Below are 26,964 nucleotides of genomic sequence, written 5' to 3' on the forward strand. Positions count from 1 at the left end.
AGCCTGGACGGCTCCCCCGCCCCCGGACCCCGGAACTTTCGAGGGGCTGCGGCTAATGGTTGTGAACGACAGGACCCGAGGCATGCGCAATGCGCACCCCGAGGCTTCGGTCCCAGTCACTAACTCCGTGGCGGCGCGCTGTAGGAGCGGCGTGAAGCGTCCGCGGGCTCCTCTGTCGGCATTTCATCCAGGCGCGCTCTTCTCCGGCGTCCTGGCTGCCCCGGCCGTGGTCGCGGTCGTCCGAGTGGTGGCCTGGCTGCTCCTCGGGCTCACCTGCACGTCCGCCGCGGGTAAAGGGAGGGGCGTGGCTGCAAGGGAGGGGCGGGATTCGAGGGCCGAGGGGCTGGGCGGCAGCTCGGACTCCCGGGTCCTCTCTATTCACTGTTGACAAAGGTACTTCTTTGAGCCGTGGGGCGCCGCCCTACAACTGTAGGGTGAACTGGCGGAGGTAAAAACGAAGGCCTGTGCCTCTCCTCTGCAGAGTTGGGCTTTGTTGTTCCGAGGCACAACTGGCCAGACTATTACTCAAATATTGTGAAAGATGTACAGCCGGGAGGCGAATTGGGATGCATGAAGCTTCTAACCACCAAGGCGCCGGCAGGGCCTCGTTGCCCTGTGAGACTCCCAATCCAGAATAGACTGTGGGCGTGGGAAGAAGAGAAAGATTAGTTTTGTATTACTAACACTTTGATGATAGACTGGATTGGGCTGGTTGGGGTTCTTCATGACTCCTGTCTAGGCAAGCGAGGTGTTTCATTTCTTTGGGCCCCAGTCCTTGGGCTGAGCTAAAAACACGACCCTAATCTAACCCTTGTGGAACTTTTAGTGTGTTGATGATGGTGATGCGGGGGACGGATTCTTGCAGTGGTAATTAGATAAAGCGATAATGTTTGACAGGGAAAGGAAAGTCAGGACAAACCACGTTAAGTTACTCCATCTGGAAAATGAGGATATTAATCTAGTATCTATCGATCAATGCAGTCCTGCTTTTGTATGTTTTCATATTAGGTTTACAAATTTATATGATGAAAAGATTACGAGGCCAAAATATTTTTATTTTTATTTATTAATTTTGTATTTTTCTTAGGCGAGAAGCGGGGAGGTAGAGAGACAGACTCCCGCATGCAACCCACCGGGATCCACTCGGCAAGCCCACTAGGGGGCTTGTGCTGCGGGTATGGGGCATGGCTCTGTTTCAACCTAAGCCATTTTAGCGCCTGAGACGAGGCCATGGTGCCATCCTCAGCGCCCGGGCCAACTTGCTCCAGTGGAGCAGGAGGGGAAGAAAGAGATAGAAAGAGAGAAGGGAGAGATTGGAGAAGCAGGTGGTGGCTTCTCCTTTGTGCCCTGACCGGAATCTAACTGGACTTCCACATGCTGGGCGAATGCTCTACCACTGAGCCAAGTGGCCAGGGCCAAAAGATTTTTAAACAACTGGACTTTGTGATTTCTAAAGACTCTTTCTGCATTGGCATTTTATTATTAAGAAGGGGTCAATTTCTACAGACACAATAACCAAATAAAGGAATAATACTTAAGAGAAAAAAATAGAAGATGAATTCAGATGCAACATACTCGTTTTGAAAATGGTACTTTTGCTTTAAAAATCATAAATTGTCTAATATTTGCTATACTGTTTGTAAATTAACGTTTTCACCATCCCAAGATGAATGTGATTTACTACTCTCTAGTGTATATCCTAATAAAATTTAAAGCTATTAATCTGACTTTTTTTTTTTTAGTTTTTTAAAAGATTTTGTTTATTCATTTTAGAAAAGGGGGGGCAGGAAACAGCAACTCCCATATGTGCCTTGACTGGGCAAGCCCAGGGTTTCAAACCGGCGACCTTGGCATTCCAGGTCGACGCTTTATCCACTGCGCTACCACAGGTCAGGCTAATCTAATCTTTTAAAAACTAATTTATTGATTGATTTTAGAGAGATAGAGAGGAACATTGATTTGTTGCCCCACTTATGTACTTTTTGGTTGATTCTTTTTTCTTTTCTTTTTCAATTTAGAGAGACAGAGAGAGGAAGGGAGAGAGAGAGAGAAAACCACTCACTTGTTGCACTTAGTTGTGCATTCATTGGTTGCTTCCCCTGTGTGTGTGCGTGTGTGTGGGGGGGTTGTTGTTGAACTGAAACTTTGAGGAGGACACTTTAACCAACTGAGCTATCCGGCCAGAGCTGACCTTTTATTTCTAACTTAATATATTGGTATTTTAAAACTCTTACTCTTCACTCTACACCCATTAAAATTAAACATGATAAAGAAACATCTGGATTTGTACAAGAAATAACCTAAGTTATTTGTTTGGGAAAAGATTATATATGCTTTCCCCAAACAGCTTTCTTTAAGTAGCTAGGAGAGTGAAAATATCTGAGACTTTCAGAGTCGAGCAAACTACGCTAGCCAGTAGCTCAGTTGGTGATCATCGTCCAGATATGCCAAGGTTGTGGGTTCAGTCCTCAGTCAGGGCACATTCAAGAATCAACCAAGTAAGTGGAACAACAAATCAATGTTTCCTTCTCTCTTCCTGCCCCCTTCCCCTTCTTCTCTATAAAATCAATTTATTAAAAAAAGTCGAGGCCCTGGCTGGGTAACTCAGTTGGTTAGAGCTCAGTTGGATATGCCAAGGTTGTTGGTTCGATTCCCTCTAAGGCAGAGGTTCTCAACCTGTGGGTCGCGACCCCGGTGGGGGTCGAACGACCAAAACACAGGGGTCGCCTAAAGCTGTCGGAAAATACATATTTATTATACAATACATGAATCAGCCAATTAGATGGCATGAATAAGTGGAACAAGAAGTTGATATTTTGCTTTCTCTCTTTTTCTCTCTGTCTTTCTCCCTTCTCTCTCTCTCTTAAAAATCAGTAAATTAAAAAAAAAAAGTTCAGGCAAATCTTACTTCTAATCAGTAACTTATTTGTAAGACCCAGAGCCAGTTAGTAACTGTTTACAAGTCAGAGTTTCTTCCTTTGTACAAAATGGCAGTAATTTTGCCTGCCTGTTTTGCTAGGTTGTGAAAGTTAAAACTAATGTGAAAGCCCCATGTAGAGGATCTATCCTATAGATATCAGTTAATAAATGATATTTTTCCATACCTTTTCCCTTCCTTCATATATTTAAAATGTTTTCATCTCCATGTCATTTTTTAAAAATACATCTTTTCAGGACTATATCTAATAGACTTAGCAACATAGAATACAATAAGGTTTTCTGTGTGTTTGCTTTAATGTTCTTCCTACACACTGCCAGCTTTTGAAAATCGAGTAAAATTGTATAGTGAGGTAATCTGATCATTAGTAATCAAATTTTTAATTTTATGATGCTGCCATTAAGTAATAGTTTTAGTGTCCAAATTCTGTATGGAGTCTGTATAGTGAGATTTCTGGTTATTTATAAAGGAACTCTTTGAAAAGATTTCACTTTTTTTTTTATTTTTTGTGACAGAGACAGAGACAGAGAGAGGGACAGACAGACAGGAAGGGAGAGATGAGAAGCATCAATTCTTTGTTGTAGCTCCTTAATTGTTCATTGATTGCTTCCTCATATGTGCCTTGACGGGGGGGGGGGGGGCTACAACAGACCAAGTGACCCCTTGCTCGAGCCAGTGACCTTGGGCTCAAGCTGGTGAGCCTTGCTCAAACCAGATGAGCCCGCGCTCAAGCCGGCAACCTCGGGGTTTCGAACCTGGGTCCTCTGCGTCCCAGTTCTATGCTCTATCCACTGCGCCACCGCCTGGTCAGGCTGTTTTGTTTTTTAAACTCTCCCAACATCTCTAGTAGGCATAATGTACTGTCTTAGAATACAAAAATTTCCAATATGTATCTGATACACAGTTTCAGAGAGCTGGGATTCAAACTGAGATTTTCTGGTTATTTTTTAGCCATTCTGTTCTTTTTGATGTCCTGGGGTCACCTGAATGAAGTAATATTAATAACAAATACTTAAAATAGCACTATGTAGTAGGACCTGTTATAAATACTTCGACGTATATTAAGTTCTTTTGATAGCTAGCAGAGCAATAAACTATCTTGACCAAAGTCACACAGCTGTTAAGTGACAGACTTGTTTCTGATAAGCAATCTAATTCCAAAGTCAGTGTTCTTAACCCCCATGCGATACTAGATTTATATTTACCTCAACTTGCTTAAGTTTTAAAAGTTTTTGTTTTACTTTTTTTTTTTACAAAGAGAGGGAGGGACAGATAGGGACAGACAGACAGGAAGGGAGAGAGATGAGAAGTATCAATTCATCGTGGCAGCTCCTTAGTTGTTCAGTGATTGCTTTCTCATATGTACCTTGATGTGGGAGGTGGAGCTACAGCAGAGCAAGTGACTCCCTGCTTAAGCTAGCGACTTCAGGCTCAAACCAGTGACCTTGGGCTCAAGCCAGAGAACTTGGACTTCAAGTCTGCGACCTTTGGGCTCAAGCTAGTGAGCCCACGCTCAAGCCAGCGACTTCAGGGTTTCAAACCTGGGTCCTCCGCATCCAAGTCCAACACTCCATCCACTGCTCCACCACCTGGTCAGGCTTGTTTTACTTTTAAGTTGGTTAGATTTTCCAGGTAAGTAAAGCTTATTAAAACAATGATTTTCCTAATTACTTAACTATTCCTTCACTGAGTGCTTGTTTTATTTTTTAAAAATCTTTTGGTTTTTATAGACATAAGCGCCACTTGTCCTGAAATTATTTTGTGGCAAGAAGTTTTGAAAGATGGTTTCCATAGGTAAGTTGCCTAATGATTTCTACTTGTATCACAGTACTGTTTTATATAATTTAGGGCAAAAAATCAATAGTTGAAAATGGATAAATGGAAAAAAAATCACTTGCTTTCTTCCAGTTAGATGTGACAGATTTTTTTCTATATAGCTAGCCAGTTGTTTCAATACCATTTTTTGAAAAGATTATTCTTTCCCCATCAAATTATATCGGCACCTTTATTGAAAATATGTGTATGTATATTTTTGGACTGTATCCCATTTCATTGATCTTTGTCTTTGTTTTGTTTGTTTATTTTTCTTTTTATAAGTTTATTAAAGCTGAGGACAGTGAAACAAGGACAGGTCTAGAATAGAAGAAGCAACAGGAGAGCCTGGATGAGGCAGCTTTGGCTCACTGGGAAGTCAGAGAAAAAGTGGCCTTGGAGACAAGTTCAAGGAATTAGCCTGGAACATGCTGCCGCTGCCCTCTGCTCCCCTGGTTGCAAGTCTCCTGAGACCCTTACAGTTTAGGAGATACACACCTGTGGGGCTAGAAAAAGGGAAGGGAGAAGGGAAAGGCACGGGCTTGCTCTGGGAAGGGAGAGCACCTGTCTATTTTCACCTTTTTCACCAGTTTTTCACTTTTCAGCAATTTCAACCTTTTCCACCTCTTGTCACACATAAACTAATTGCTAAAATTTTGTGGCATGCCAAAAAATATTTTTTGCTGATCTGACAAAAAAAAATAGGTATAATTTTGATTCATTCACACTGGACAGCTATTATGTTAACTGTTGTCATTTTTATATTTGACAATCTAAGGGAAAAGAGGTCAGTGCCCCTGACTAAATAGTTAAGTAGTACATGTTTAAAAATTCTGCAACACCAAAAAAAAAAAAATTCTGCAGAATATTGGTTTACCTCTTGTGGCATGCCAGTTGAAAATGACTGCACTGATATAATCCTATGGCTTCTGACATGAATTTGTGAAAGATCTAATGGTTGGTTCAGACATGATATAAATATTTCATTTGACTTTATAATCGTCTTTATAATCTTTGAAATACAGTGTTTCTACTAATTTGAATGTAATGTTATGCTATCTCATAACAATTGAAGAGATTTACTGTAAACATATTTATCTTACAGAGATCTTTTAATAAAAGTGAAATTAGGAGAAAGCATTGAAGAATTACAGACCTGCCGACTCTTAATTAAACAGTACATCCCGACAGGACTTTTTGTGGATCCATATGAGTTGGCTTCATTGCGAGAGAAAAACATAACAGAGGTACAACTATTAGAAGATTTTGTTTTGAGAGGGAGAAATTTTTTTTTTAATATTTTTTATTTATTCATTTTAGAGAGAGAGAGACAGAGAGACAGACAGACAGAAAGGAGGAGCAGGAAGCATCAACTCCCATATGTGCCTTGACCAGGCAAGCCCAGGGTTTCCAACTGGCGACCTCAGTGTTTCCAGGTCGACACTTTATCCACTGCGCCACCACAGGTCAGGCAGGGAGAAATTTTTTAGGGATGCTATTTCTTGGATTAAGGCAAAATACTGTGCAAGTAAACATTGTAGTATTTTTTATTCATTTTGTAAAAGTATATAAAGTAACATTTTTAGATAGTATAGGATTATTCTTTAACAAGTGGGTAATACTTGTCATACTTGTCAGTAGTAAGCCAATTAAACTGAGCTAGTTAAATGCTTTTTGGCAGGATGATTCCTAGTGTAGTGACTATGAAAATTGTATGTGTTTAACAATTAATAAATACTGCTTCAACAGTAACTTTGTTAAATTAGAGAGGCATACTTCAACATCTGTATAATTTAAGTATGGGAGGAAAGGAAATTAATATTGGATCTCTATATGCCAGATGTCTTCCTTATTTATTTATTTATTTATTTATTTTTATTTTTTTATTTTTTTTGTATTTTTCTGAAGCTGGAAACGGGGAAAGACAGTCAGACAGACTCCCGCATGCACCCGACCGGGATCTACCTGGCACGCCCACCAGGGGCGACGCTCTGCCCACCAGGGGGCGATGCTCTGCCCCTCCGGGGTGTCGCTCTGCCGCGACCAGAGCCACTCTAGCGCCTGGGGCAGAGGCCAAGGAGCCATCCCCAGTGCCCGGGCCATCTTTGCTCCAATGGAGCCTTGGCTGTGGGAGGGGAAAAGAGAGACAGAGAGGAAGGACGGGGGGGTGGAGAAGCAGATGGGTGCCTCTCCTATGTGCCCTGGCCAGGAATCGAACCCGGGACTTCTGCACGCCAGGCCGACGCTCTACCACTGAGCCAACTGGCCAGGGCTGGACCTCAAAATCTTTTAAAGACTCACAGGTGATTCCTTTTAAGAAATGTTGGGGCCCTGGCCAGTAGGCTCAATGGTAGAGCATTGGCCCAGCATGTGGATGTCCCATGTTCAATTCCTGGCCAGGGTGCACAGAAGTGACCATCTGCTTCTCCACCCCTCCCCCTCCCTTTTCTCTCTCTTTCTCTCTCTTCCTCTCTTGCAACCATGGCTTGAGTAGTTCAACAAGTTGGCCACTGGTGCTGAGATGGCTCTGTAAAACCTCCATGTCAGGCACCAAAAATAGCTTGGTTTTCCAGCATTGGCCCCAGATGGGGGTTGCTGGGTGGATCTAGTCAGGGCATATGCAGGAGTCTATCTCTCCTCCTCTCACTTAAAAAAAAAGAAAAGAAAGAAATTTTGGGAAACACTGTCTTAATTCATAAAAATATAATCTATATGTGAACTTAAATAAACAAAACAGATACACTTGGAGTCATTCCTGATGGCAATTTATGTCTAATTGCCAATTAGACATAAATTGGCAATTCTTCACCCATTTTATTTATTTAAATTTCTTTTTGAATAGGTAGTTACATTCTTATGGTTCAAAATTTAGAAGGTATAAAAATATAAGCTTCTACCTCTCTTAATCCCCAGTCACCAATTTTTTCCTGTGCTCTGTTTTTTGTGTATATATGCAGGGGTTTTTTTGGGGGGGGGTATTTTTCTGAAATTGGAAACAGGGAGGCAGTCAGACAGACACCTGCATGCGCCCGACCGGGATCCACCGGCATGCCCACCAGGGGGCGATGCTCTGCCCATCTGGGGTGTCGCTCTGTTGCAACCAGAGCCATTCTAGCGCCTGAGGCAGAGGCCATAGAGCCATCTTCAGCACCCTGGCCAACTTTGCTCCAGTGGAGCCTTGGCTGTGGTAGGGGAAGAGAGAGACAGAGAGGAAAGAGAGGGGGAGGGGTGGAGAAGCAGATGGGCACTTCTCCTGTGTGCCCTGGCCGGGAATCGAACCCAGGACTCCTGCACGCCAGGCCAACACTCTACCACTGAGCCAACCGGCAGGGCCTGTGTATATATGTAGTTTTAATACACATGTTCACATATATGGCAATTTAGATACATATACATATGTGGAAAGACCTCATTGCTTTTTTCCTCATGTTTCTTTTCTTCACTGAGTCATGAATTCTTAAAGAGGTTTTTGAAATTTCAAATAATAGGTGTTAAATGTAAATGCTGTTTTGGCATATAGTGACACGTGTTGGAATCATATTTAAATCTACTAAATAAAATTGTTTACCACATTTTAAGAAAATGGAATTTTTTACATTGAAGTACCCAGAAAAAGGTCATTCACACAGCTTTGGTTAGGATGAGATTGGAGTATATGTAGTTGACTTAATTAATTGAGAGGTGGGGAGGCAGAGACAGACTCCCACATGTGCCTGGATGAGGATCCACCTGGCAAGCCCACTAGAGGGCGATGCTCTGTCCATCTGCGGCTTCTGCTTTGTTGCTCAGCAACTGAGCTATTTTAGCACCTGAAGTGAGGCCATGGAGCCATCCTCAGCACCCAGGGCCAACTTGCTCAAGAAGCCATAGAAGGGAACAGAGGAAGAGAGAGAGAGAGAGAGAGAGAGAGAGAGAGAGAGAGAGAAAGGGGAGGTGTGGAGAAGCAGATGGTCACTTCTCCTGTGTGCCCTGATCAGGAATCGAACCCAGGACTTCCACACACCTGGCCAATGCTCTAACATTGAGCCAAATGGCCAGGGCAACAACTTTTTTTTATTTTTTAAAGGAAAGGGTTTTTTTTTGGTTTTGTTTTTTGTTTTGTTTTTTTTTTGTTTTTTTTTACAGAGACAGAGAGTCAGAGAGAGGGATAGACAGGGACAGACAGACAGTAACAGAGAGATGAGAAGCATCAATCATTAGTTTTTCGTTGCACGTTGCAACGCCTTAGTTGTTCATTGATTGCTTTCTCTTATGTGCCTTGACCATGGGCCTTCAGCAGACCGAGTAACCCCTTGCTTGAGCCAGCGACCTTGGGCTCAAGCTGGTGAGCTTTTGCTCAAACCAGATGAGCCCGCACTCAAGCTGGCAACCTCGGGGTCTCGAACCTGGGTCTTCCGCATCCCAGTCCAACGCTCTATCCACTGCGCCACCGCCTGATCAGGCATGGTTTTGTTTTTTTAATGGTTTTATTTATTGATGTTTTTAGAAAGAGGACAGAGAGAGAAAAGGAAGAGGACAGGAACAGGAAGCATCAACTCATAGTAGCTGCTTCTTATATGTGCCTTGACCAGGCTAGCCCAGGGCTTTGAACTGACGACGTCAGCATTCCAGGTTGATGCTTTATTCACTGCACCACCACAGGTCAGGCTATGTAGGTTGACCCACTCCAAGAAAATGGAGTGGGTAAAGGGTACCACTATAGATTGACAAATTTCTCTTTTTCTTGATTTTTTTTTTTGCTTCCTAATCTTTTAATCCCAAATTATAAGCCTTTTAAATTAATTTCCTCTTTATTTTAGAAAATTTTAGAAAGATAAATCTTATTGTGACATAGATCATTGAAAGCCGATATCTTGATCTATTAGATCCTATTTCCTGCTGCCTCACTGAGTTGAGACTGGGACCCAATTCTTGTGTAGAGAAACTTTGTCATGAGAAGTGGTATTATATAATTAATTTAACGGAAAGGAAGGGAATTTATATGTAGGGAATGATTGATATTTATATCTTTAGTTCGAGATATTTTAAAATTTTTCTTTTTCTTTTAGATTTTATTCATTTTTAGAAAGGAGAGAGAGAGAAATAGAGAGAGTGGGAGGGGGGAGAGAGAAGGGAGGAGAAGCAGGAAGCATCAACTCTCATATGTGCCTTGACCAGGCAAGCCCAGGATTTTGAACTGGCGATGTGAGCATTCCAGGTTGATGCATTCTCTACTGTGCCACCACAGGTCAGGACTGAGATTTAAAACAATTTTTTTTAATTTTTTGGTTTGAGAGAGAGATCGATTTGTTGTTCCGCTTGTTTATACATTTATTAGTTGTTTCTTATATGTACCCTGACCAGTGATCCAATCTGCAACTTTGGCATAAAAGGGATGACACTCGAACCAAATGAGCTCCCTGGCCAGGGCCTCGTTTGAGATCTTCACTCTGTTCTATAATATAAAATTTTTGGCTGCAGCAAACTGAACAATGGGTCTAAGTCAAATGGGTGATATGGCAACAAAATGTTTTATAAAGAACTTGTGATGGTGTGTGAGCAACCTTATTTCTTTTTTAGGTAGTTTTATTAGATACATTTAATCAAACTCTCTCACATTCTTTGAAAACTGCATTATATTAGATTGAAATGTATGAAATTGCTGTCTTATAGGTCAAAATAGAAATGTCATATCTTTGAAATCATAAGTTTTATTCAATCAAAATATGTAGAATTAGAATTTCTATCAGAGCCAACTTGGAGAACAGGAACCAGATATATATTCTCTCACTTGAAATCAACATCCAAGAATGAACATCTCAGTGTCAGAAAAGTATTATATATTTCATTTTTATAGTTTTGCATTTTTAGATTTATGCATAAGTTGTTCAAAGGCACAATTACTATGTTTTAATTGTTTTTTTAATTGAGTTTTTAGAGAGAGGACGGGAGAGAGAGAGAAGGAGGAGAGAGAAAGAGAAGCATCAACCCGTAGTTGCCTCACTTTAGTTGTTCATTGATTGCTTCTCGTAGATGCCTTGATAGGGGGAGGGGGGCTCAAGCTGATCCAGTGACCCCTTGCTCAAGCCAGCCACCTTAGAATCATGTCAGTGATCCCACACTCAAGCCAGTGACCTCAGCATTCTGGGTCAACACCCTGTCCACTGTGCCACCTTCCATTAGACTGGCGATTTTTTTTAGAGCTCCAGTTAATGAGAGAAAGATCTTGGAAGTGTTGTTATTATTATAGCACTTTCATAAATTGCTTAATTTATTTAACTTTGCTATGGTCAATTTGTGGCACATGTAGTAGAGTCTTGTTATGAGAAGGTATCAGTCCATGTCTGTTAATCAGTGCATGTGCTTTAGGATAAATTTTTGAAGCATAATTTCAATTTCTTGAAACATGCTATTGCTGTTTTATCTGTAGTGAAAATGAGATGTATTATGACTCCTGCAGATCACCATGTAAGTCACTGTACTTTTGTAGATTGCATTGATGGTTTTGGCACGTTTGGGAGATTTTCCCGCATCCAGTGATTGTCCAGATCAGTTTTGATTGTCAGGCTATAATCTCCAAAAAAATTTTTTTTTGTTTTAAATATAGCATGATATCCATACCTCTACTGTTTGAATTTTTGATCCTCTGTTAGTTGGTCTACCAACCTGTACACTTTCTTTTTCCCTATTGTGACGAATTTTCAAAGAAACTCATAACTGAAACGCCTAAGTCAGCTTCAAGATCGCAAATTGTAGTCTGTGGATCAACGTCTGTTAGTTCTTAATTGATCTTGATTTAAAATGTATTTGAGCCTGACCAGTGGTGGATAGAGCATTGACCAGGTTCCAAACCTGAGGTCTGCCAGCTTGAGTGCAGGCCCACCAGTTTGAGCGTGGGATAATCAACATGATCCTGTGGTTACTGGCTTGAGCCCAAGGTTGCTGGCTTGAAGCCCAAGGTCACTGGCTTGAGCAAGGGGTCACTTGCTTGGCTAGAGCCCCCAGGTCAAGGCACGTATGAGAAGCAATCAATTAACAACTAAAGCACCACAACTATGAACTGAAGTCTCTCTCTGTCTCTCGCTAAAAAAAAAAAAAGAATTTGGGTCTCTGCTGAAGTTTACTAAAAAAATTATCCTTGTGCTTGCTTCATCAGCACATATGCAAAAATTAGAATGATACAGTCAAGAATAGCATGGCCCCAGTGCAAGGATAAAATGCAAATTTGTGAAGCATTCCATAGTTTTATTTTTTTTTTATTTAATTTTTTTTTTTTTTTCTGAAGCTGGAAACGGGGAGAGACAGTCAGACAGACTCCCGCATGCGCCCGACTGGGATCCACCCGGCACGCCCACCAGGGGCAACGCTCTGCCCACCAGGGGGCGATGCTCTGCCGCGACCAGAGCCACTCCAGCACCTGGGGCAGTGGCCAAGGAGCCATCCCCAGTGCCCGGGCCATCTTTGCTCCAATGGAGCCTTGACTTGGCTGCGGGAGGGGAAGAGAGAGACGGAGAGGAACGAGGAGGGGGGGAGGTGGAGAAGCAGATGGGCGCTTCTCCTATGTGCCCTGGCCGGAATCAAACCCCGGTCCCCCGCACGCCAGACCGACGCTCTACCGCTGAGCCAACCGGCCAGGGCTAAAAAAATTTTTTTAAGATTTTATTTATTGAGTTTACAGAGAGAGGAGAGTGAGGGAGGGGAAACAAGAAGTATCAACTCATAGTTGCTTTACTTTAGTTCAGCGGTTCTCAACCTGTGGGTCGCGACCCCGGCGGGGTTTTGAACCGGGGACCTCAGCATTGCAGGTCGACGCTTTATCCACCGCGCCACCACAGGTCAGGCTCCTCTCACTAAATTAAAAAAAAAAAAAGAAGAAGAAAAAAAAGAGAATGTATCTATAGCAGCCCTGGCCAGTGGCTCAGTGAACAGAGCATCAGCTCCATGTATGGATGTCCTGGGTTCAGTTCCCAGTTAGGGCACACAGGAGAAGCATCCATCTGCTACTCCCCCCTTCCCTCTCTTCTTTCTCTCCCTCTTCCCCTCCTGCAGCCAGTGATTTGCATCACCCTGGGAGCTGAGGATAGCTTGGTTGGAGTGCATCAGACTCGAGTACTAGGCATCATCCCCAGATAGAGTTGCTGGGTGGATCTCTGTTAGGGTGCATGTGTGAGTCTGCCTTACTATCTCCCCTCCTCTCACTTAAAAAAATATATATATTTATAGTTAGATAACTATTGATAGATGTCACACTGAAATAAGGCTGCTGGAAAGCTAATGCAATTTTTTGCTAAAGAAAGTGATTTTGCTACAATAGTTCCTGAGTATTTCCAAAGGCAACTAATACAGTTAATGATTTGGAAACTGTGTTATGAGAAACAGAGAGAACTATGAATATTTCTTTGGGAAGGAGAAAACATAGTGGAGTCAGCATGATTGAGAATGACCTTTGATGTTTGAGGACTCAGTGAAATAAGGAACAAATTTATCACAGATATTGGAAGAAAGAACAATTGGTGAATGTTTTAGACCAGAGCATCAAGGTTCTTATCATAGAAAAGGAGTAACCTTTTAACAATAGATAAAATGAAATGATTGTTATTGAAATTAATCCAACAGTGGCTGGGTACTTGAAAACTATCTTCGTCCGGGTGGTGGTTTAATTTGATCACCTATGAGTTTTCTTATGACTCATAAGATTATATAATTCCTTGACCTTTGTCAACAACATGTGTAAAAATATAGCACTTGGTGTCGTTGTCAAATAGAATTAGGATTCTTGCTGTGATGGGAAGAAATTAGTGCTGGTTTATTTCTCTGAGGTATGTCAGGGCTTTGCATAGATAGAGTCTAGTTCTGTGTGTGAATACATCCATATACAAACACACACACAGATACTATGTATATAATGGCTGTTTAAGTGTATATGTATGCTTTTCATATAACAATATGTATGCATATATGGATACATATGTAATAAATATCCATGTGCATATTATAATTTAGTACTAATTTCTCTGACAGGTGCATTTTTACTTTGGGTATAGAATACTTATTTTTAAATGGTCTTACTATATTTTTTTAAGGAATCATTTACCACTTTTTCCATTACCTTCTTATACCCAGTATAGAAGGAGTGCTGACCTTTGTTTTGACTTCCTGACTGCAGTGCTCTATCTCACGACCATATTACTTCTCTGAAGAACAGGGAATTACCAGAATGATACCGATCCAGAATAATACCCATCATTTTAACCCATTACTGGGTTAACTGTTTTTTGTCATAGTTTTTATATTTATTGAACAATGCTACATTTATTCACACAATTTCTCTTTTCTTGGTACCTATTTTATCACCTAAACAAAGGTTGATAAGGAAATTACACAGAAATAATTTTATTATAAGAAAATTTCACACCTCAGTATAATCTCCTCAGTTTACTTTTATTAGACAAACTTATTAAACACAGGTCACATCTTGTGTTTTCTTAAAATTGAGGATAGAGGGGAATAGAAATTGTTCCTAAGCGGGGTGAATTTGACATTTCATCTGTATAGCAGTCTTCTGGTTTATTTTTGTATTTTAAATCTTTATTCATTTTTTTTCTTGGATATATATTTGTTTTCTTTTTGACAGGCAGTGATGGTTTCAGAAGATTTTAATATAGAAGCTCCCAACTATCTGTCCAAGGAGTCTGAAGTTCTCGTTTATGCCAGACAAGATTCACAGTGCATTGATTGTTTCCAAGCTTTTTTGCCTGTGCACTATCGCTATCATCAGCCACATAGTAAAGATGGAGAAACCTTTGTCATGGTCAATAACCCTGACTTATTAATGTATTGTGACCAAGGTGAGGGTTGCATGTCTTTTCTGAGGGTTGAAAATAAAAATAAAGGTATGGTGGCAAGTCTGAAATCAAGAGATAATAAAGGCATGTTTCTTTTTATTTTTTTTAACTTTTTGATTGTAAAATAAAGCATAGATATAGAAAAACTGTATAGATATATAGTTTAGTGAATTATTATAAGATATATATATTCTTGTAACTATCATCCAGGTCAAGAAATAGAACTTTGCCAGTCACCCTAGCAGCAGCTCCATATATTCTGTCGCAATCATTGCTTCTTCCTTTCTTCCAAAACTAAATCCACTATCCTGATAGTTAATCACTTCCTTATATTTATACAGTTATCACGTAGGGGGCATTCTTAGACACTATAGCTTAGTCTTGCCCATTTAAAAATTTCCTCAGAGATGGGGTTTTGTTGATAGTACTTAGGTTGTTCATCTTTCTCTTTATTTCCTGGAAATTGGCAGCTAGCTCCAGAGGTGTGATCAGATTCCAGTTTGCTTTTTTTGGCAAGACTATAGGTAGTACTGTGCTCTTTTATGAGTAGAAGCTCAGCCATTAATCCTCATTGGCCCTTTGCTGCTTTCTATTCATGCTGATATTACAGGATTTGTAGCTTTTGGTGTTTTGTTTCCACTTGCATGTATTTGGTGTTTGGGGGCGTACTTTATCATCTAGTTTTGCTATAAATGTAATCAGTAAGTTTTTGGTTTTGTGTATAATCTGTTTTTGTGTGTGGATTTGAATAAATTAAAAACACTATGTTTTCACCATTTTCAGTTTTCCTAGAATCAGTAGTTTTCTTTAATTTTAGAAACCTCTTTCAGATTTTGGTTCTTTGGGTCTCCAAATTTGAGCTGATGAGAATGTTTGCAGGTCCTGGAGGTTGGCTCAATGGATTGAGTGTCAGCCCGCCATGCAGACATCCTGGGATCAATCCCATCAGGGCACACATGAGAAGCGATCATCTACTTCTCTCCCCCTCACTCTCCCTCTTCACTTTCTCTTCCCCTCTCGCAGCCAGTGTCTCAATTGGTCTTAGTGTTGGTCTCAGGCACTGAGGATAGCTCGGTTGATTCAAGCATTGGCCCCAGATGAGGGTTGCGGGGTAGATCCCTGTTGGGGCGCATGTGAGAATCTATCTATCTCCTCTTCTCTCACTTAAAAAAAAGGTGTATGCAAAAGTCAGTATCACTAAAGACAGGCAGATAGGAAGTTTTTAATTTATATGTTTGTTGCCGTCATGTATTTCATTATGAAAAAATAAAAAAGTGTTCTACTGTGTTAGCTTTGTCTATCTAACCTAGTTTTCTGTTTCTATTAATGGTACCTATGACTTATTCTAAAAAAAGTTTGAAAAAGTGTCCCCTCCTCAGAAAGCATCTGGGGTTCTGGTATTATTTGTTATTTTGGTGTGAGTCGTCTTTATATGGGTGTGTTTACTCTTGGAATTTTTTGAGCTGTATACTCAGTATCTGTCACTATTCTAAATGTATGATATACTTCAGAAAAAGTTTAAATTAGAAATTTTATTTGGGCCCACCCAGGAAGACAAAAAAAAAAATATATATATATATATATTTTTATATATATATATATATATGGCCCTTGTATAACAGGATTTATTAAGAAGTCATGCACATTTTTTGTAATTTTATAATTTCTTAGGCATTCACTTAGAACAGGCTGTTAGAATAAAACAGCATGTGATAGATGGATCCAAATCATGTACATTGTGTATTAAAATGATTGAAACTCATATCGCAACATGACAGGTTAGGCTTGCCTGCAATCCAGATACAGGTTCTCTGATATGATCTTCTACTCCTTTTTCTCAGAGTTTCCAATTTTGAAATGCTGGGCTCAGTCAAAAGTGGCAGCTCCTTGTGCTTTGAAGAATGAGGATATTTGCCAATGGAACAATATCAAATATAAATCAGTAAGTTAGTATTTTATGTTTTTAAATCATGCTGCTTCATTTAAAATTCTTTTTATGTTTCTGCTACATTTAAGGGATTAGAATTTTATATTCTACCATAGAAAGCTGGGGGTTTATTGTTTGTTTGTAATGTTATTTCTTTGCTACTGATTGCAACTGTGGTTATATAGAGTCATAGACTCATTTAATTTGGGGAGGGGGGCTGGCAATTTAGTCTTAGTCCCATGCTTCATTGGTTTATAGTTTAAGTACAAGCTGATGGGCTTTTTGTTTGTTTTTAGGTTTTTTTGTATTTTTCTGAAGTTGGTTAAGGGGGAGGCAGTCAGACAGACTCCCACATGCGCCGACCGGGATCCACCCGGCATGCCCACCAGGGGGGCGATGCTCTGTTGCAACCAGAGCCACTCTAGCGCCTGAGGCAGAGGCCACAGAGCCATCCTCAGCGCCTGGGCAAACTTTGCTCCAATGAAGCCTTGGCTGAGAGAGAGGAAGAGAGAGACAGAGAGGAAAGGGGGGGGTGGAGAAGCAGATTGGCACTTCTCCTGTGTGCCCTGGCTGGGAATTGAACCCAGGACTCCTGCACGCCAGGCCGACGCTCTACCACTGAGCCAACCGGCCAGGGCTGATAGGCTTTTTAAAGGTGTGGAAAGAAAAACAGTGGTATGTCCATCTGCTTAAAACTTCATTTTACTTAGAACTTTTTATTAACATTTGAACAACAAAATAAATTAGTTAACTTCATTGTATTCTAAAGCAAATGACAAAAGGAAAATAAAACTCAAAGTAGTATCATTTCAACTGTGATAGTTTTTAGACAGTTGTATTGCTATTATATATCTATATCTAGGCTGTTTCAGGCCATTATTATAGTTTTGACCTCTCAACTTGTTTTTAGTTATTAAGTTAAGTAAGTATTAATACTTCATTAACAACTGATTTTGTCTAAGAAGTCTACAGTTTTCTTCTAATCTTCTTTAGATTAGAAGAATAGTCTATCTACTTCTTTCCTCTCTTTTGAGTGGTTAAGTCTTTTTACACTTCCAGCCTCTCTCCTCTTCCTGGAGGCTGAGAAGAAAGTTTCAACTCTCTTATCTTATAGTTGGCTTCATTGGCAACCAGCCCTCCTCCTTAAGTGCTTTCCAAAAATTAGTTAATCAACATAACAAAAGATACTATGCTTACTCTTAATGCTTAAGAAATTCCAACAGTTTGGGGAGCTTTGAGCCAGAAAGGGGAATGAAAACCAAATTATGTATTTCTTATTATATAAATCACAGTGTCACACATATGTTACCTGAATTTTTTTCAAACTCTAAAGTACATCTGGAGAATTGCATTTAATTTTCTTATGTGAATGAAGAGTATGATTAATGTTTGTTTATAATTTATTGATTTTAAAAATTGGTAGTGTGTATTGCTATAAAATAAGTAATTATCCTATTAAAATAATTTGAATTCAGTTCTCTTTAAGAGCATGTAACTTGAAATAACAGATGAAAATAAGCAGTTTTATTTTTTTTCTTTACTTTGTCTTACAGTTCTTGTTTATATAAACCAGAAAATAAGTTACCATTACTAAGGTGCTGATGTATACCAAGGCTTGTTAGTGTAAGATGCCATTTTTTGAAAGGTAATTTTCAGGTAGCACTTTGTTATAGATTGTGTTGGTAACATAATATTTTTTGTATGTGAAATTATAATCCAGGTATTTATAAAAAGAAGCCGAAATAAAAACATTCCTAAATTACCTAATTTTAATGCTTTTAAAAACCTCTTTTTTTATTTATTTTTTACGGAGACAGAGAGTGAGTCAGAGAGAGGGATAGTCAGGGACAGACAGACAGGAACGGAGAGAGATGAGAAGCATCAATCATTAGTTTTTCATTGCGCGTTGCAACTTCTTAGTTGTTCATTGATTGCTTTCTCATACGTGCCTTGACCACGGACCTTCAGCAGACCAAGTAGCTCCTTGCTGGAGCCAGCGACCTTGGGTTTGAGCTTTTCCTCAAACCAGAGGAGCCCGCGCTCAAGCTGGCGACATCGGGGTCTCGAACCTGGGTCCTCTGCATCCCAGTCCGACGCTCTATCCACTGTGCCACCGCCTGGTCAGGCTAAAAACCTCTTTTTAAACCATAAAATATCTACAATTTTCTAATTGAACCCTTTATCTTTAAAACCAAATAGAAAATAGAAACTAAGTTGATCATAGGAGTACTTTTGCATTGTTAGTCATTGTCACAACTAATTTGATGTTTAACAGTAAAGGATACATTTATTTGTGTAATTTGTGAACAACAGACTTAAATTTTTTTTTAAATTGATATTAGAAAGAGGTAGGTGGGGGGAGAGAGAGAGAGAAAAATACTGCTTTTTTTTTTTTTTTTAAGTGAGAGGAGGGGAGATAGACAAATTCCCACATGTACCCTAACCGGGACCCAACCAGCAACCCCCATCTGGGACTGATGCTCAAATCAACTGAATCAAGGAGCCATCCTCAGCACCCAGCCTGGGGCTGTTGCTTGAATGAATTAAGCCACTGACTGTGAGTGAGGAAGAAAGAAAGAAGGGGGGAGGGAAAGGAAGAAAAGCAGATGATGGCTTCTCACATGTGCCCTGACTGGGACTCGAACCCAGGACATCTGCATTTTGGGGCAGTGCTCTATCCACTGAGCATACTTGCCAGGTCTGAGAAATATCAATTTTTATTGTTCCATTTATTTATGTATTCATTGCTTGATTCTCGTATGAACCCTGACTGGTGATCAAACCTGCAGCATTAGAGTATCAGGAAAATGCTCTAACCAGCAGAGCTACCTGGTTAGGGCCAACAACAAACTTTATATATATATATTTTTATACTTTGTTTATTCATTTTTTAAAAGGAGAGAGAGAGAGAGAGAGAGAGAGAGAGAGAGAGAGAGAGAGATATGTTAGGGAGGAGTAGGAAGCATCAACTCCCATATGTGCCTTGACCAAGAAAGCCCAGAGTTTTGAACCAGTGACCTCAGTTCCAGGTTGACGCTTTATCCACTGCACTACCACAGATCAGGTGACAACAAACTTTAAAAAGCTATTTAGGGGCCCTGGCCGGTTGGCTCCGTGGTAGAACATCGACCTGGTGTGTGGAAGTCCCAAGTTAGATTCCCAGCCAGGGCACACAGGAGAAGTGCCTATTTGCTTCTCCACCCTTCCTCCCTCTCCTTTCTCTCTGTCTCTCTCTTCTTCTCCTGCAGCCAAGGCTTCATTGGAGCAAAGTTGGCCCGGGCATTGAGGATGACTCCATGGCCTCTGCCTCAGGTGCTAGAATGGCTCCGGCTGCAACAAAGCAACGCCCCAGATGGGTAGAGCATCGCCCCCTAGTGGGCTTGCTGGGTGGATCCTGGTCAGGCACATGTAGGAGTCTGTCTGTCTGCCTCCCCCCACTTCTCACTTCAGAAAAATATAAATAAATAAATAATAAATAATAAAGCTATTTAGGGAGAAAAACAGCAAAACAGGAATGAATGGGTTCTTTAGTTTATCGTTGTTTTAGTATTTTTCCTTTAGGCCTTCAGCTTAGACTCCTGTATTCTAATATGAGATATAGTAAGAGGAAGTAAAGATTTACACTGATTACAGAGGTGACATTGAGATATAGCTTGCATTTTTTCAAAAGAATATATTCAAGCTCAAGCCCTAGCTAGGTAGCTCAGATGGTTAGAACATTGTCACCATATGCCAATGTTGTGGGTTTGATCCCCTATCAGGGCACATACAAGAATCAACCAGTGAATGAATAAATAAGTGAAACAATAAATTGATGTTTGTCTTTCTCTCCCCCTTTTCCTGTCTCTCTCTCAAATCAATCAATCAATAAAAAATTTTAAATACATCTATATGTCAGAACTGAGGAGAATTTAAGAATTACTGTGGGAATTGAGTCTGATATATTGCATTAATTGAATTGTTCAATTCACAAAAATCCTTCAAACCATAATGTTACATGTAGCATTGGCTGAAAGATACTTTAAAAAAGTTAAAAATAGGCCCTGGCTGGTTTGCTCAGTGGTAGAGCATCGGCCTGGTGTGCAGGAGTCCCAGGTTTGATTCCCGGCCAGGGCATACAGCAGAAGCACCCATCTGCTTCTCCACCCCTCCCCCTCTCCTTCCTCCCTGTCTCTCTCTTCCCCTCCCACAGTCAAGGCTCCATTGGAGCAAAGTTGGCCTGGGCGCTGAGGATGGCTCCATGGCCTCTGCCTCAGGCGCTAGAATGGCTCTGGTCGCAACAGAGCGACACCCCAGATGGGCAGAGCACTGCCCCCTGGTGGGCATGCCAGGTGGATCCCGGTCGGGCGCATGCGGGAGTCTGTCTGACTGCCTCCCCGTTTCCAACTTCAGAAAAAAAAAAATTAAAAATAAAGAAATAGCGGTCTCACTTAGAACATGCATTTACTATATCTGTAACTTCTCTATCCATCTCTCCCCATAGGTATATAAGAATGTGACTCTACAGGTTCCAGTGGGACTGACTATACATACCTCTTTAGTATGTTCTGTAACTCTGCTTATTACCATGCTGTGTTCTACTTTGATCCTTGTGGCTATTTTCAAATATGGCCGTTTCCCCCTATAAGTTTTATGCAATTAAGTGCTTTCCATAAACCTAAATAAGACCTAGTTGTTTATAACTAGAAGTGTTTTTCTAGAATTGTCATTACTTTTGTCTTTTTTCTTCATTTTTGGCTAAAGTTATGTTTACTAGAGGAAATTTTGAATCATTCTCAACTAATTCCAAAATTTAGTCTTCTGTTGTGTAGACCTTTGACAGTCTTCAATCATCTACTGCCAATAGAGGAAACTTAATTGTTATGTTACTATTTATTTTTTGAGAAGTGACTTTATCTTCACTTGGATTACAAAAATGAGCACTTTATATATTATAGTCAAATTATCCCCATTTTTTGAATATAAACACTTCAATTTAAGCTAAAATTGAGAAAATCATTATAAATAATAAAATAATTTAGATGAATGAGTTTATTTAAATGTTAATTTTATGAGAATATTGAAGTCATTTAGAGTTTCAAATAAAATCAAAGTAGATCAGCTAAGAAAACATTAATATGAAGATTGATTATTTTAAAACATTTTTATTCTCTTTTTATATTTTATGATGCTCTTGAATGTATGATTATCAAAAGATTTGATGAAACTAAGTGCTAAGATTTAGTTCTGGTTTAGTACTGAGTTTGTCAGGGGACAGTTCAGAAAGAGTATATTTTATTAAGTTGTACATTTACAAAAAACTTTTTTTGTATTTTCAGGTGATTTTTTAAAAACAAAAGGTCTTGATTTAGAATCACAGTCCTGTATTAATAAACACAACTAAGCTAGAAAGTTTGAAATAATACAGAATATTGTTATGTACAGAAAGTTTGTTAATATATTGTAGTCTCAACATTCTGTACATAGTTGTGTTACATTTCTACATTTTTAATACTAACATCAGCTTCTGCATTAAGTTTAATTGTGACAAATTTGTGCTGTTCTTAGTATATGCAAGACACTTAATTTTACTGTTTTATTCTTGTACATAAAGTGCAGTATGGAGATGCATACAGTCTTTGCTCTTAGGTTTATAAACTGTTTTTAAAAGTTCATCCTTTCAGGATTTGGCATGGTGTTGGGGCCAACTTAGACTTGGTAACATGTTAAGGACACTACTCTTTTATGGATTCTTGCTGTATTGGCCAAGAGTTTGCTTAAAGGCTTTAATCACTGTAAAAAAAATAGAAGACTGGATAAAGAAGATGTGGCACATATACACCATGGTATAATATTCAGGCATAAGAAATGATGACATCGGATCACTTACAACAAAATGGTGGGATCTTGATAACATTTTACGGAGTGAAATAAGTAAATCAGAAAAAAACAAGAACTGCAGGATTCCATACATTGGTGGGACATAAAAACGAGACTAAGAGACATGGACAAGAGTGTGGTGGTTACGGGGGGAGGGGGGAAGGGAAGGAGGGAGAGGGGGAGGGAGAAGGGGAAGGGCACAAAGAAAACTAGACAGAAGGTGACAGAGGACAATCTGACTTTGGGTGATGGGTATGCAACAGAATTGAATGACAAGATAACCTGGACATGTTTTCTTTGAAAATATATACCCTGATTTATTGATGTCACCCTATTAAAATTAATAAAAATTTATTTATAAAAAAAGAAAAAAAAAGTTTATCCTTTTACCAATGTGGTGGAGTATGTAATTGGTAAATCATAAAATCCTATGGTGAATAATAGTGTGATTTAAATCTTTCAGCATGTTATATTTTCTTTTTTTTTTTTTTTTCTTTTTTTTTTTTTTTTCATTTTTCTGAAGCTTGGAAACAGGGAGAGACAGTCAGACAGACTCCCGCATGCGCCCGACCAGGATCCACCCGGCACGCCCACCAGGGGCGATGCTCTGCCCATCCTGGGCGTTGCCATGTTGCGACCAGAGCCACTCTAGCGCCTGAGGCAGAGGCCACAGAGCCATCCCCAGCGCCCGGGCCATCTTTGCTCCAGTGGAGCCCTGGCTGCGGGAGGGGAAGAGAGAGACAGAGAGGAAAGCGCGGCGGAGGGGTGGAGAAGCAAATGGGCGCTTCTCCTGTGTGCCCTGGCCGGGAATCAAACCCGGGTCCTCCGCACGCTAGGCCGACGCTCTACCGCTGAGCCAACCGGCCAGGGCCCTCGGCATGTTATATTTTCTTTGAGACATTAATTTAGTAATTTTATATGGGGGAAAATAAAAGTTTTTAATTTTATTTAACTGGAATCTCTGTCCTGTTGTACTTAAACACTATGTACCATATCTGTATTAAAAATAACATTGTTGATTTTTTAAAAAGTCTTGATTGCCCTGGCTGAATAGCTCAGTTGGTTAGTGCATCATCCCGAAGCGCAGAGGTTGCCAGTTCAATCCCTGGTCAAGGCACATACACGGGCAAATTGATTTTCCTGACTTTCTTTTTCTCTCTCAAATCAATAAAATAAACATTTAAAAAAAAAAAGAAGTCTTGATTTATTGTTTTTCTTGGGGAAAATAGATAATAAAGTAAGTGTCATAAGCTAATTAAAACATTAAAGGGCAAGTATGCTCTTCAATCAGGGCAAGCATGTTCCAAAACAGAAGCTGATGAACCAAGGTATTTTGCATTTAAATAGAGTAAAGGGATGTGATATACATTTTTTTTTTTTTTACAGAGAGAGTCAGAGAGAGGGATAGACAGGGACAGACAGACAGAAAAGGAGAGAGATGAAAAGCATCAATCAGTTTTTTGTTGTGGCACTTTAGTTGTTCATTGATTGCTTTCTCTTATGTGCCTTGACCTCGGGCCTTCAGCAGACCGAGTAACCCCTTGCTCAAGCCAGTGACCTTGGGTCCAAGCTGGTGAGCTTTGCTCAAACCAGATGAGCCCACGCTCAAGCTGGCGACCTCGGGGTCTCGAACCTGGGTCCTCTGCATCCCAGCCTGATATTCTAACCACTGCGCCACTGCCTGGTCAGGCTGATAAACATTTTTATATGCTGTAACTGCTTAATTTCCTAAAACATTCTGGTGTTTTTATGGGAATACATCTTTTATAATTTTATATATATGACTTGACTAGGGATAACATTTCTTTGTTTGAGAACTTAAGTATTGGAAAAGGCAACCCAATGCCATAAAGCAGAAAAATTTTGACCGAGTCTAGTTTTATTAGTTTTCTTATAATAAAGAATTTCTTGTGTTACAAACATTTCTTTCACAATGGAATTAACATAGAGGCATTGAAATAGATTATGTGTCAGTTAAAATTCAGTAACAACAGATGTTTTAGAATATGGTTAGAGAGGTATGGTTAACATGGTACTGTTAACCTCTTAAGTGTGTGTGTATGTCTTTTCTTTTGCATGTCAGAGCCAAGTGTCATCAGGAAACACGTTTTCAAGGTAATATTCGAGATTGTGGCTTGTTACATGTTTTAGTCATTCACTCATTTATACAGGTATTCAGAAGTATAAAAATGTGAATATGGGCCCTCGCCGGTTATCTCAGTTTGTTAAGAGCATTGTCCAGAAACAACAGGTTGCAGGAAACAACAGGTTGCAGGTTCGATCCAGTTAGGGTACACGGGAAGCAACCAGGGAATGCACGACTAAGTGGAACAACAAATGCTTCTCTTCCCCCACCCCCTCTCTCCTGTCCTCTCTTCTGTCTTTCTAAAAATCAATAAAAGTTGAGCCCTGGCTGGGTAACTCGGTTGGTTGGAGCGTTATCCCAGAGCATGAAGATTGCTGGTTTCATTCCCCGGCCAGGGCACATACAGGAGCAGCTCAATGTTCCTCTCTCTCTCTCTGCCTCTCTCAAAAAAATAAAATGTGAGTGTGAGTGAAGAATACTTTGAATAGATCATTCATGCCTAGTAATTGGTTGCAGATGACATCACTTTTTAAAAATATATTAATTTTTCTATTTCTTTAAAAAATTTTAATTTATTGATTTTATAAAGGGAGGAAGGAAGAGAGAGAAACATCAATTTGTTCCACTTATTTATGCATTCATTGGTTGATTCTTGTATGTGTCCTGAACTGGGGTGGAACCTGTAACCTTTGTGTATCAGGATGATGCTGTAACCAACTGAGTTACCTCCAGCCAAGCCATGATGTCATTTTTTAAAAATATTTTATTTATTGATTTTATAGAGAGGAGAGAGAGGGAGAGAGAAAGGGAGGGAGGATGAGTGGGAAGCATCAACTCGTAGTAGTTGCTTCTCGTATGTGCACTGATCAAGTAAGCCTGGGTTTCAAACCAGCAACCTCAACATTCGGTCAAAGCTTTATCCATTGTGCCACCACAGGTCAGGCGTGATATCACTTTTGATATAACAAAACATATCTGTCTTTGAACTCTATATTATCTTCTTTGGGTATTTTAAAACTGAATAAGTACTTTAGTTTTTAAAAATCAGTTTTGTAATCCTGTATATGGTCTTTTTGCTCTAAGGCCAAGAAAATGGGCACTGTTCTCGTTTTTTGTGAGTTTTTTGAGAAAGAGAGGGAGGGAGAGGGAGGAAGTGGGAGGGAGAGAGAGAAGCACCAACTTGTTCCACTTAATTGTGCCATTGATTGCTTCTCATATGTGCCTTCATTGGGGCTTCAGCCATTGCCCTTAGATTGAGGGCCAAGCCCTGACCCGGGCTTGAACCAGCACCTTTGGGATCAAGCCTGTGACTGTAGGATTGAGCAGGCAACCCTGGGATTGCGCTGGCGACCTCAGGCTCCAACCAGTGACCTTAGCGCTGAGGGACAGAGCTCTATTCATTGCATTGGCCAGGACTCTTGGTTATTGTGTTCTGGTATTTCTTTCACTTTTATGGTTTATTTTTCCTAAAGTATTGTGTTATGTTCTTTTGGGTGAAAATAACATGAGACAGGATACCTCAACCAAAAGTTAGGGGGGACAGAGATGTGTGTGTGTGTGTGTGTGTGTGTGTGTGTGTCAGCCACTCTACCAGGAACTTAGATATTTTAACTGTTTCTCATGGAGGATGGTACTTATATGTTTGGGAACTGGAAAGCTCTATTACAGCTCTAATTATTTCAGAATATAATGAGTTTAAGGATTATTCTAGTCAGGTACTCATTTCAAGCTATTCATCTATATATGTGTTTTGATCATTTTCAATGATATGATATGGAGATAGAGAAATTAAGAGTGAGGTGACTGACATTTATCTGTATTATTCCCCAAACTCACAAAATATGCTATTGGCAGGTTATAGAATGTAGGAAGGTTTGGTAGGCTGGAAGACAATGAAATAGTATAGACTAAGTATGCTGTTCAGCATTGTCCTAATCAGTGATAGGATGGTAGGTTTAGCTATATCTACCTGACTTTTTGCATCTCAGACCTTACTCCTGGAATCAGTTTCCTCCTGAGGTATATGTTAAGGAGTTCCTTTAATAAGTGACTGTTTTGGGTAACATATCTGTTTTTATTTGATGATGTCTTTATTTTATTTTCACTCATGACTGATGATTTAGCTGAGTGTACATTTCTCTACTTGGTTATTTTTTCTTGGTACTTTGAAAATATTTTTTCATTGCCTGACTGGTGGTGGTGCCGTGGATAGAGTGCCTGCCTAGGATGCTGAGGTCCCAGGTTTGAAACCCGGAGATCGCCAGCTTGAGCAAAGGGTCACTGGCTTAAGCAAGGGGGTCACTTGCTCCCCACCCCACCCCATCATGGCATGTATGAAAAGCAATCAATGAACAACTAAAGTGAAGCAACTACGAGTTGATGTTTCTAATCTCTCTCCTCCCATTCTCCCTCTCCACTTCTGGTCTTGGTCTTTCAAAAATAATACTCCCTTTTCTTTCTGGTTGCTTTACCTTTGGTACATGTTTAAAATGACTTTTTTTACTTATCCTGGTTGTAT

At 40.0% G+C, this 26,964-nt stretch overlaps 1 protein-coding gene and 1 non-coding gene across 2 annotated transcripts; both read left to right on the forward strand.

The window, feature by feature from the left end:
* Positions 1-44: 44 nt before the first annotated feature.
* PIGX (phosphatidylinositol glycan anchor biosynthesis class X) lies at positions 45-22,093 on the forward strand. The gene is made up of 6 exons (XM_066240980.1): positions 45-290; positions 4,669-4,732; positions 5,856-5,997; positions 14,364-14,577; positions 16,416-16,516; positions 20,985-22,093. Exons 1-6 carry the CDS (start codon positions 56-58, stop codon positions 21,126-21,128), a joined length of 900 nt encoding a protein of 299 aa, XP_066097077.1. The 5' UTR covers positions 45-55; the 3' UTR covers positions 21,129-22,093.
* On the forward strand, positions 11,870-11,976 carry LOC136312354 (U6 spliceosomal RNA). Its single transcript, XR_010726951.1, has one exon. It is a non-coding gene; the product is annotated as a U6 spliceosomal RNA (small nuclear RNA).
* Positions 22,094-26,964: the final 4,871 nt, after the last annotated feature.

The sequence above is a fragment of the Saccopteryx bilineata genome, chromosome 8, assembly GCF_036850765.1.
Source record: "Saccopteryx bilineata isolate mSacBil1 chromosome 8, mSacBil1_pri_phased_curated, whole genome shotgun sequence".
Lineage (NCBI taxonomy): Eukaryota > Metazoa > Chordata > Mammalia > Chiroptera > Emballonuridae > Saccopteryx > Saccopteryx bilineata.

Excerpts from the sequence above, each read along its gene's own strand:
- PIGX (XM_066240980.1), top strand. The coding sequence starts at position 56 with ATGGTTGTGAACGACAGGACCCGAGGCATGCGCAATGCGCACCCCGAG. Across the intron at positions 291-4,668 it reads CACCTGCACGTCCGCCGCGG|ACATAAGCGCCACTTGTCCT; the intron begins GTAAAGGGAGGG and ends TGGTTTTTATAG. Across the intron at positions 16,517-20,984 it reads ACAATATCAAATATAAATCA|GTATATAAGAATGTGACTCT; the intron begins GTAAGTTAGTAT and ends CTCTCCCCATAG.